Below are 11,272 nucleotides of genomic sequence, written 5' to 3'. Positions count from 1 at the left end.
TGATTTTTTATTGTTACCCTCACTGAGCAAGTACAAACAGTAAGCCTAAAGACATGCAAACCATACAAAAGCTTTAACACACCTGCCGTCCCGTGGTATGTGGAAGAAACTCGTCCCAGGCTTCTTGTGGGTTCTGCCATTGTTAAAGCACCACGATACACAGCAGTAGCTGCCGTAGCTTGGACCGCCGGACGGCATGGCATCAGCGCGTCTGAAAATGTTAATAAGTGGATGCTTCGCTGTCAAATTACGAAAAAGATATGTGGACGTCATAAGTGTACCAACAAACCCCTTTGAATAATTAGCTAATCGATGCACAATACAAAACCAGTGATACACCTCTGACCCATAAAACTCTGACTTACAAAGATATACGTCAAGACCACGTACAAATATCTTCAGAAGTTTCCAGGCCGCTATCCCTTGTAATGCAATGGTATCGCGGCCTGGGAACTTTAGAACACCTTCGTACGTACGAAGTATCAGCAGTAGATTGGGAAGAAAAATCGTAGTTGAAATTTGTGCAGTAAAATTATATTGTAAACGTCAAAAAAATTTGTGAGCAGCTTGCACTAGTGGCACAAGGCTAGCGAAGAAACGAAGATGATGGCCACTTGGCTAGTCCAGATTTGCCTCCGGCACACCAATGGTGCAATTATATACAAATTCCAAATCCGGACGGAGGCGGTCTGTCGGTGACGTCAAAAAGTAGGCGGTCCGCAAAGGTCGCGAGGACGAGAGGAAGTGAACAGCCAATGAGAGAGATGAAGGCTTGCCTCATCATTTTGACGTCGACTTGGGGACCGTATAGCAAAGTAAAAAGTGTTTGTAACATGTTCACAAGTGTTTAACTATTATTGCGCACTATTAAAATGTGTTGGCACTAGTTTTCTATTGTTTAATAAGGAATACGATACAATCCAAACGTATTTTTTGTTATTTTTTTAAACAACGCTAAATTTAGCGGGACGGTTAGTGGTGGCGCTAGGTACAATTTTGTTTCAAGCAGTTACTGTTTTCAAAACTCCACTACTAAATGGCGCAACTTTCGAAGTCGTTGGCTCGGTCGAGCGCAGTCATGGCGGAGGGCAACGGCACCGCTAGCCACCAGCAGCAGCGGCTCATCCGCGTTTCCGAGGGTCAGCGCGCGCTGGTGCTTGCCCTTATGAGCGAACATCCGCAGCTCGCGGCGAAAGCCATTGAGCTGCAGCATGGCATCACGGTCGCCGACCGGCGGCGGCTGTGGCAAGAGCTCAGCGACGCGCTGAACCTTGAAGGCCCTGCGCAGAAAAACGTGGATGAGTGGCAGGCTTGGTGGCGCAGGCAGGTGCACGAGGCCCGCCGTGACGCCGCCGCCATCAAGGAGGCACAAACGTGAGTAACCGTCGAATGTGCGGGCGATTTGTTCTTTGACATTGGTGTATATTTCCAGGGGCACTGGAGGGGGTCGTCTGCCAGGCTTCCGTGGCCGCTTGCTGCAACTAACCGGGTTGGCACGCTTCGGTGGCGTCTTCGCTTCCCTCGAATATCAACAGGTAAGCTCTCTGCCGCCGCAGTATCACGGGTTCCTGAGCGGTGCCATGAGAGGGTTTGCCCATTTTGTAAAAAGTGTCTTTAGGGGAACCTTGTTAAACAGTAAGATAGTGCAGGAAAAAATTCAAAAGCAGGTAGGTTTGTCAACTGAAATCTCACTTTGCAGCCCTTGCAGTAAAAGGCGTATTTATTTATCAAACAGACACGAAATGCCTGCGGGCAAGTGCATGCACTAAAATGGTAATACGTGATATCAATTACCACTGAATAACTGCAGAACATTTCCGCAGATGTTTAGTACGTAAGGTTGTAAAATAGCCAGAGTAACGAATACCCCTTTTTCTGAAAGATTATGCCCACGACACTTTTCAGCAGGCGGATGTTCCCGCTCCTGCAGTGGAGGTCGAGGTGGAAGCCTCTGAAGCGGCTGCAGGTGACAGTGACATGTAAGCATCTGAGAACTTAGTGTTTTATTGATTATAGGACGTATGTGCCCCCAGTTCGTGAACTTTTATTCTTTACTCCACAGAAGGCCCCCCAAGTTACCTTGAAAACGGCCCCGCTGCACCGGGTAAGTTATTGATCATCAAAGTGTTTTGAGAAAATAACCTCTCGTATGTTATTCGAATTGCCCAATTATCCACAACATGGCCATAGACTTAAAGCCTACCACAGCATGCGGTGACAAAAATGCTGCATGTTTTCAGTGTCTCAGCCTCCTGTGCGGCCTCGCCGTCGACAGAGGCCACGGCGCACCGACACCTTGTTGCGGGTGTCTTCGCAGTGCGACCAGAGCCTCGAGCTGACTGAGAAGTTGCTTGATGTGAGTAGACCGTTTGTTTAAATTTTACGTAAAGGGTGTGAACATTTTTGATGCTCTGTTATGATGACTGAAACCAACTTGGGCTGTAAATAAGAAACATGCATTGTATTGAAGGCGCGGTATCTGACATCTGCAATGATAAACTGCCGGGCAAAAGGTTGGTTAGCCCTGAAAAGGGCTGTTTGATGGTAAGAGATGCATTTGAGGAGATGAATGAAGAGCAGTTCCAGCAATTGTTTGTTGATCCAAACGAAGAGGGCATAGCTTGTACACGAAGCTTCACACTTTCAAAGGATGCCACCAGGCCAATGAATTTTCAACTGAGGGGAAATGGTTGTTGACGTTGCAATTCTCCGCAGCAGCAGCTTCGAGCCACGAGATGGTCGAGAGTTCTTCAGCAGCTCATGCAAACATTTCCACCATGATGATTCATTGCAGGCGGTGCGGGGGATCAAAAGGTCAGCCATCCACATCACTTCTCTAGCGCGGCGTATGGCAGCAGCACAGGAGAGCATCCTGCAGGTGGTCCAATCCTTGGAGCGGGCCATGGCTGAGGGCCCTCTGCGGGAAAGAGATACATAGTTATTTTAAGTTTTACATCATGTTTTTAATGTTTTAAATGTTTATCATGCATTATTTCTTTGTTAGTTTTATATGTTTACGTGTTGCAGTCAACGTACAATTTCATACGTTGTTTTTTAACATTTAATACATATTACTAGCTTTAAGTTAGCATTTACTTTGTACAAGGAGTACAGCATTTTTTTCTTCACATGTCTTTCATCTATTTTGATGTTCGATATATGCGTTTCTCAATTTATGTTCGACCTACTCGTGAGGCAGCGTCTCCCCCCTCCCCCCACCATCTTAAAGGTGTCTAGTCATGCACACAAAGACCAAGAGCGTATAGTTGACATTTTTTTGTGAATGTTTTTAGCACTGTGATATTTGTGTTGCCTCACTGTTTTCTAGCTCACTGCGCTTTTTATGCAGCATTACCACATAGTGTTGGACTGTGATATCTTTTAGCCTCACACTGTTTTGCAGCTTGCTGCATTCTTTATGAAGCATGTTTACCTGCCGAAAATTGCTTACACTGTGATATTGTCATTTCAGCGCAATGAGGCTAAGGTACAACTACAATCAAGTCTTTTTTGAGATCACTAAACTAGCAAGTGGGTATGTCCCACAGTTTCACTAATGAAAATGGTCATCATCACAGCAACTTGCCAGCGACTATTTTCATTGTATATTACTCATTGCAGGAATTAATTTTGAACGTGGTATGCTTTGGGAGCAGCGAGATTGCTGAGCCAAATATTTATGCCGTATGTCATCAAAACAACCCACATGTTATTTGCTGCTTTGATTTACGTATTTTGTAGCATTCCAGCATAAATGTAGTCGCGAATTCAAATCAAATGAAATATTATTTAAATATTTATACAATGTTGAGGACAATGAACAAAAAGCCGGCACGGCATTGTGCTCGGCAAGCCTAGCGTGTACAATTGAATGCTTGCAGTCAATGACTATGAGAAGAGACGGACATACGTATCATGCGTTCTTGCAACATGTTTCTAATGTAACTGCAATTTTTATGCGTTTTCGTGAAAGAAGTTGTGTGACGTTGCTGCATTGTTCCCACAATCTTTTGATGGCAACAGTCAGCACAGGGTGCCCCTCATATGCGCTTGCTCCAATCTAGTCTGTTGTGACTGTGGTCACTGATATAGAAAAGGGTGTTTCCGTTGCCTATTTCATGTGACATTTAAAGAAAATGCAACATTTTCCCATTGCCTCCATGAATCATGTTGAAGCACGACTAAGTACTTTGTGTTGTGGCAAACACGGCCCTGTCTTGCCTGGGTGCACTGGAAATAGTATGAATAAATTATGTGTGTGATATGACAGCTTACCGTGTTCCTGTGCACTTCAAAAAAGGCCCACAACAGCGCTGCGCTGCTGCTGTCCTCTGAGCAGCACGTTGCGCGGTGTGAGCACATGGCTCTCTCCTGGCTCCCCATCGTCATCCTCAGCTGGTGGCATGTCCCCAACATACTCATCCAAGGTCCAGTCACCCGCGTCCAATGCAATGTTGTGGAGAGCAGCGCGAGCATAAATAATTCGCCCTGCTCGATCGGGGTTGTAGAACATCGTTCGAAAGTGCTGCAAGCAGCGGAACTTGCTCTTCAACACTCCGATACATCTTTCCACAACATTGCACATGGATGCGTGCTCCTTGTTGAATCGGCCTTCGGAAGTGTTGCCGGGGTGACTGCCAGGGACTGGAACGAGGAGCCAAGGCTCGAGGGGATACCCTGCGTCTCCTGCAATAGAAAAATGGCGGCTGAGTGCTCTACCCCAGTTAGTTCACATTAATACTTACCAAGCAGATATTCGCCAGGCTGCAGCTGTGCAGCTAGGCGTGAACGCAAAGGGTTGTGTTCCCAAACCCAGGAGTCGTGGCATGAACCTGGGAATCGTGAGTTGGAGTCCACGACAAGGATGCGCAGCCGCGCGTTGCACACCTGCAATGAGTGATACAAAATAGTACTGCATCTATGCTCCAAACAAACCCCTTCTTTCTACACATAAGCTGGAAACAATGCATACTAGTACAGTCATTGGTACAGGCAGTTTCACCTAGAGGGGAACACAGGGACAGGGTGTAGCAACAGAGGAGGGAAGGGGGCAATGACCATTCCCCTGTACACATGGCTACGACTTCCACTGAATGATCGATAAATGAAAACCTACGCTATGCTATTGGGAAAGAACACTCGTAAATACCACAGCTAGCCCATGCAATTGTGGTTATAAGTACTTTCGTGTTTGAAATACTTCCCTATCGTGTATATAATTCTGCTACGACTACAGCTTATATTCCTTCAAAATGCTCAACTCCATTGCGCATGCATGCCAGAACGAAGACACAAAATACGACAACTGGCTCACTTACACAAACACTTGCCACTTATGATAACCGAGGCCACGCGAGCCACCAACTAGCACACACCCATTTCTCCGCTTGTTCTCTCTTATTCTTTGAATTGGTACTTTTCCCAGCTCCGACGTCAAAACTGAACTACTCCGATGGGCGAGTAAGAAAGGATCCTAACGGTACTTACGATCATGACGTTCAGAGTATAATAGCCCTTTCTGGACATGAAACTCGCCGTGTCGGCCAGGCTGTATCCCTCTGGCTTGCGAATGGCGACCAACGTGCCGTCGACACACGCCAGCACGCCTGGGATGCAACCATGTCGTGCAAACTCCGCCTTAGCCTCATGCTTGGCAAGTGTGGTCAGTGGGAAGTCCACCACCCTTTTTCTAGCGGCCACGGTAATGATCGCCTCCGTCACCTCGTGGATGGTGTTGCTCACCTCCGGCTGAGACATGCCGATGTGTTCCTTGCGACCAATGCTCAGCTGGAAGCTACCGGTGGCGAAAAATCGCAGCGCGCACAACACCTTTGTCTCTGTGGAAAGACCACTGGCTCGCTGGCATCCGATGATAGGGTCAAGTTCGTCGCACAAGCTACGCACTGTTCGTTTGGACAGACGAAAACATTGCCGGAACTCCTCTTCGCTGAACTCTTCAAATGCATCTTTTACCTCGCGTCGTCGCCTCTGCTCGGTTGAAGCTACCGCACAGACAAGGCGAAGTACCATGTCAGTGGGAAACGCCATGTTGTCTAAGTGCCCCGGTGCCGAAAAGTCGCGCATTTTTTCCATTTCAATCCAATCCAGGCCACCTTGCAGCCATTTCAATCCATCCGGTTGCTTTCGGACAGTCTCTCCGACCGTTCCTTCGCCTTTCTCCGAAAACCGGAAAAAACAGTCACGTGACACCCCAGTCTACGTCACTCATAACGTCACAGCATTCGTCACAGCTTGTATGGGCCAATCGCGTGCGACTCAATGGAAGAGACCGCCTTTGTCCGGATTTGGAACTTTTACATAATTGCGCCACAAAAATTATTCGTGTTCCGAGCCTTCGGGAAACGCGTCGTGAAGCATGCGAGGCCCAGCGAACGCTTCTCAATATTGTCACGGGGTCGTGACGTGGCCGAAGACAGGAGACTTCGTGTTGGGATTCAACTGTTTATTTGGGCGAACCTGTGCCCGGTAAACGGAAAGTCCAATTACAGCAGCAGTCTCGCACAGATAGCAGTCTCGGACTAATAGCGGCGAACGTAGCGTCGGCCTTCGATCAACAACTGACAAGCGGCGAAGCGCGTCGGCATTTATACTCTTGCCGTCGAATGTTCTAGCGTTATCGCTGGCGGTGGCGTAGGTTCCAGAACAATCTGTACCGTTTGCGCAGTGGGCGTGATCTTATCGAAATGATCTACTACAGTCCGGAACCTTCTCGAAAACTGCAGGCGCGGTTTGCACTGAGAATCGTGTGGTGTTTTGGGACGATAACAAAAACTTGGGAAATGAAACGTGGCATTGCCCCCCTCTCATAAAAGGCATCGTCCCGATGCTTTAACTAAAGATGAAAGTACAATAATAATGCAAGAAAGTACAATGAATAAATTACGATACAACAATAATACAAAAAAAAAAACACTGGTTCAGTTTGTTAACGCGCATGAAACGGCTTGAGGCGCGCGACATGGACGACTTCAGGTCGCGATCGGCGTCGTTGAGAGTTCGTGATGCCGTCGGGGACAACCTCGTAATCAAGTGGGCCGAGACTTCGAACCACCCTGTACGGTCCGAAGTACCGTCGCAGAAGCTTTTCACTTAGTCCACGTCGGCGTATCGGCGTCCACACCCAAACACGTTCACCGGGCTGGTATTCCACGAAGCGCCGTCGAAGGTTGTAACGGTGGCTGTCGGTCGTCTGTTGATTCTTGATACGGAAACGCGCAAGTTGTCGGGCTTCTTCGGCGCGTTGAAGGTACTCGCTCACATCGAGGTTTTCTTCGTCGGTGACGTTGGGTAACATGGCATCGAGCGTCGTTGCCGGGCTCCTTCCGTAGACCAATTTGTATGGAGATATCTGCGTCGTCTCCTGCACCACCGTGTTGTATGCGAAGGTCACATACGGAAGAATGGCGTCCCACGTCTTGTGTTCGACATCGACGTACATTGACAGCATGTCGGCGATCGTCTTGTTAAGCCGCTCGGTGAGGCCGTTGGTCTGTGGGTGGTACGCTGTCGTCCGGCGGTGGTTTGTTTGGCTGTATGCCAAGATCGCTTGAGTTAAGTCGGCGGTGAATGCCGTTCCTCTGTCGGTGATAAGGACCTCCGAGGCGCCGTGACGTAGGACAATATTTTCGACGAAGAACTTAGCTACCTCGGATGCACTGCCTTTTGGCAGGGCTTTTGTCTCGGCGTAGCGGGTGAGGTAGTCGGTAGCTACCACGATCCACTTGTTTCCGAAAGCCGACGTCGGGAACGGCCCCAGTAGGTCCATACCAATTTGCTGGAAAGGTCGGCAAGGTGGATCAATTGGCTGCAGAAGTCCCGCTGGCCTTGTCGGCGGTGTCTTGCGTCGCTGGCAGTCCCGGCATGTTCTCACATAACGAGTGACGTCGGTAGTAAGACGTGGCCAGTAGTACCTTTCTTGTATCCTCGCGAGCGTGCGAGACACACCGAGGTGCCCTGCCGTCAGATCGTCGTGCAGGGCCTGCAGGAGTTCTGGTCGCAGAGCTGAAGGCACCACAAGGAGGTACTTAGCTCGAAGCGGTGAAAAGTTTTTCTTTTGTAGAAGACCGTTTCGTAGAAAGAACGACGCAAGTGCGCGCTTGAATACCTTCGGGACTTCGGCGGTCCTGCCTTCGAGGTATTCTATTAGGGCCTTAAGTTCCGGGTCGGCCCTCTGTCGTTCAGCGAAGTCGTCGGTAGTTATCGTTCCTAAGAAAAAGTCGTCATCCGGGTCATCCGGTAGCGGTTGGTCGACAGGCGCACGAGAGAGACAGTCAGCATCGGAGTGTTTTTTGCCGGACTTGTAAATGACAGTAATGTCATATTCTTGCAGTCTCAGGCTCCACCGTGCGAGGCGACCTGAAGGGTTCTTCAAGGTGGCTAGCCAACACAAGGCGTGGTGGTCGCTGACAACTTTGAAGGGCCTGCCGTAGAGGTAGGGGCGAAATTTCGACGTAGCCCAGATGATGGCGAGGCACTCCTTTTCTGTTGTGGAATAACTTGCTTCTGCTTTGGATAGCGATCGGCTGGCGTAACTAATAACCCTTTCAAGTCCGTCAGCCCTCTGCACAAGAACGGCGCCAAGACCTACGCTGCTTGCGTCAGTATGTATTTCTGTCTCGGCGAATTCGTCGAAATGGGCAAGTAACGGAGGCGTCTGGAGGCGATATTTAAGCTCCTGGAAGGCGTGTTCCTGCGGCGCTTCCCACTTAAACTCCACGTCGGCCTTAGTAAGGTTAGTGAGAGGATTGGTGATGCGGGCGAAGTTTTTCACGAACCGCCTATAATAGGCACACAGGCCCAGAAATCGGCGCACGGCTTTCTTGTCAGTGGGCGGCGGGAAGTCGGCGATGGCGGCTGTTTTCCGTGGATCGGGACGAACTCCAGACTTGCTGATAACGTGCCCCAGAAACAAGAGCTCCTCATACGCAAATCTGCACTTTTCTGGCTTCAGTGTGAGTCCGAAAGTCTTGATGGCTTGAAGTACAGCTTCAAGGCGCCGAAGATGCTCGTCGAAACTCGAGGAAAACACGACGACGTCGTCCAAGTACACAAGGCAAGTCTGCCACTTCAATCCTGCCAGTACTGTATCCATAACGCGTTGAAAAGTTGCAGGTGCTGAGCAAAGGCCGAAGGGCATCACCTTAAACTCGAAGAGGCCGTCCGGTGTTATAAACGCCGTCTTCTCTCGGTCTCTTTCGTCGACTTCGATTTGCCAATAGCCAGTCTTGAGGTCCATTGACGAAAAGTACTTTGCGTTATGGAGCCGATCAAGTGCGTCGTCTATTCGTGGGAGAGAATACACGTCTTTTCTTGTGATTTTGTTCAGGCGGCGATAATCGACGCAGAAACGTAGGGTCCCATCCTTTTTCTTCACTAACACCACGGGGGATGCCCATGGACTCTTGGACGGCTGGATAATGTCATCCCGAAGCATTTCATCAACTTTTCTCTTCATGGCCTCACGTTCTCGCATCGAAACCCTGTACGGACTCTGACGGAGTGGTCTGGCATTTTCTTCGGTTATGATGCGATGTTTCGTGATTGGGGTCTGCCGAATTTTCGATGACGACGAAAAGCAATCTTCGTGTTGCAGGAGCAGGGCCATGAGCTGTTCTTGCTTATCGTTCGGAAGTCTGGGATTGACGTCGAAAGCTGTGGGAGGGGCTTGGTTCCTCTGAGCAGGTTCCCCAGAATCGGCGAGGGCGAAAGCACTGGTGGCTTTGACAATTTCTTCGATGTATGCGACCGTTGTTCCTTTGTTCACATGTTTGTACTCATTGCTGAAATTCGTGAGCATAACTATTGCTTTGCCTCCCCGCAGCTTTGCAATTCCTCTTGCGACGCAAATATTTCGGGTGACCAACAGATGCTGACTGCCTTCAATGACGCCTTCCAAGTCAGGTGATTTAGGAGCGCCGACTGAAATAATGACACTTGAGCGAGGCGGAATGGTGACTTGTTCTTCCAGCACTATCAAGGCATGGTGTCCTGACGGCGTGCGCGGCGGTAGTGCTTCTTCTGTGGATAACGTTATCGACTTTGTTTTTAGGTTGATTACAGCACCATGGAGGCATAAGAAGTCTATGCCAAGGATGACATCTCTCGAGCAACGCTGTAGGACTACGAAGTTTGTAGAATAAATACGGCCGTTAATGGTGACTCTCGCTGTGCAGATTCCTGCAGGTGTTACGAGATGACCTCCGGCTGTGCCGATTTCAGGGCCTTTCCAAGCTGTCCTAACTTTCTTTAGCTTCGCGGCGAACGACCCACTGATGACAGAATAGTCAGCTCCAGTATCGACGAGAGCGGTCACACAGTGGCCGTCGATAAGAACGTCGAGGTCGCTAGTTCGCCGTCTCGCATTACAGTTAGGGCGTGGCGTCGGGTCATGGCTGCTTCCATGTTGCGTCGTCAGGCCACCTTCGGTAAGTGAGCTTTCGCCGTCAGGGCTTTGCCTGGTTGGCACTGTGTTCGGAAAGTTCCGTCGCGTCGTCGTCGGAGGATCTTCGGTAGTTCGTCGCACAGCAACCGCACCTCCACCGGTTGCTGCCCTTAGTTTCCCGGATACGGGCTAGGAGACCGGCCCCGCGTTGGGCCGGAGTACTGCCGGGGGTGCGGTGACATGCGGCGGCTGGGCGACGGTGAACGGGAAGGACTTCGGGGTGTCCATTGAGTTCCTGTCAGGTAGTCGGCGATGTCACGTGGCCGTTCCCCTGGCTGCGGACGTGGTGCACGACGGCGAAGCCACGCAGTCCCATGTGTCGGTACTGGCAACGGCGGTAAGTGTACCCGGCCTCGCCACAGTGGTAGCACAGTGGGCGGTGGTCAGGGGTGCGCCAAACGTCGGTTTTCCTCGGCGCACTGCGCTGGCCCGCTGGTGAACGGTAGGTCGTCGGTGGGGGTGGTGGCGGCGGTGGTGTTTGGCGACGGAAGTGCTACGGGGCGGCGTTTTGGCGTGGACGGGGAGGAGCGTTGTGGCGCACTGCAGCGGCGTAGCTCATTGTTTCTGGCTCGGGCAGTGGTGTTTGGGGAATTCGAAGTGATTGCCGAACTTCTTCTCGCACAATGTCGGCGATCGAATCCACTTGAGGGTGAGCCGAAGGCAACAGTTTGCGCAGCTCTTCCCGCACGATCGCTCGGATCGTTTCACGCAGGTTTTCGGAGTCACTGGTTTGAGCAGCAGCGCATTCTGGAGTCAGGCGACGATTATACTGTCTGGTGCGCATGTCAAGGGTTTTTTCGATGGTGGTCG

The 11,272-nt window shown here is 50.2% G+C and overlaps 1 protein-coding gene across 6 annotated transcripts in view; it reads right to left on the bottom strand.

Moving 5' to 3' along the window:
• LOC119174047 (uncharacterized) overlaps nucleotides 1-11,272 on the bottom strand; it is a 29,566-nt gene that overhangs the window by 16,584 nt on the left and 1,710 nt on the right. For 3 of the 6 annotated variants that reach the window (XM_075894705.1, XM_075894704.1, XM_075894706.1), the window contains exon 1: nucleotides 83-765. Coding sequence is in view for 1 of the 6 variants with exons in the window: in XM_075894708.1 (XP_075750823.1) it covers nucleotides 83-198 (116 nt within the window). In the remaining 5 variants the exon portion in view is untranslated. Of the gene's footprint in view, nucleotides 1-82; nucleotides 2,918-4,275; nucleotides 4,687-4,745; nucleotides 4,888-11,272 lie in introns of those variants that run through there. The other 3 variants (XM_075894707.1, XM_075894708.1, XR_012895264.1) reach the window with 2 other exon arrangements.

Source organism: Rhipicephalus microplus, chromosome 5, assembly GCF_043290135.1.
Source record: "Rhipicephalus microplus isolate Deutch F79 chromosome 5, USDA_Rmic, whole genome shotgun sequence".
Classification (NCBI taxonomy): Eukaryota; Metazoa; Arthropoda; class Arachnida; order Ixodida; family Ixodidae; genus Rhipicephalus; species Rhipicephalus microplus.
This window is presented reverse-complemented; position numbering and strand designations above follow the sequence as displayed.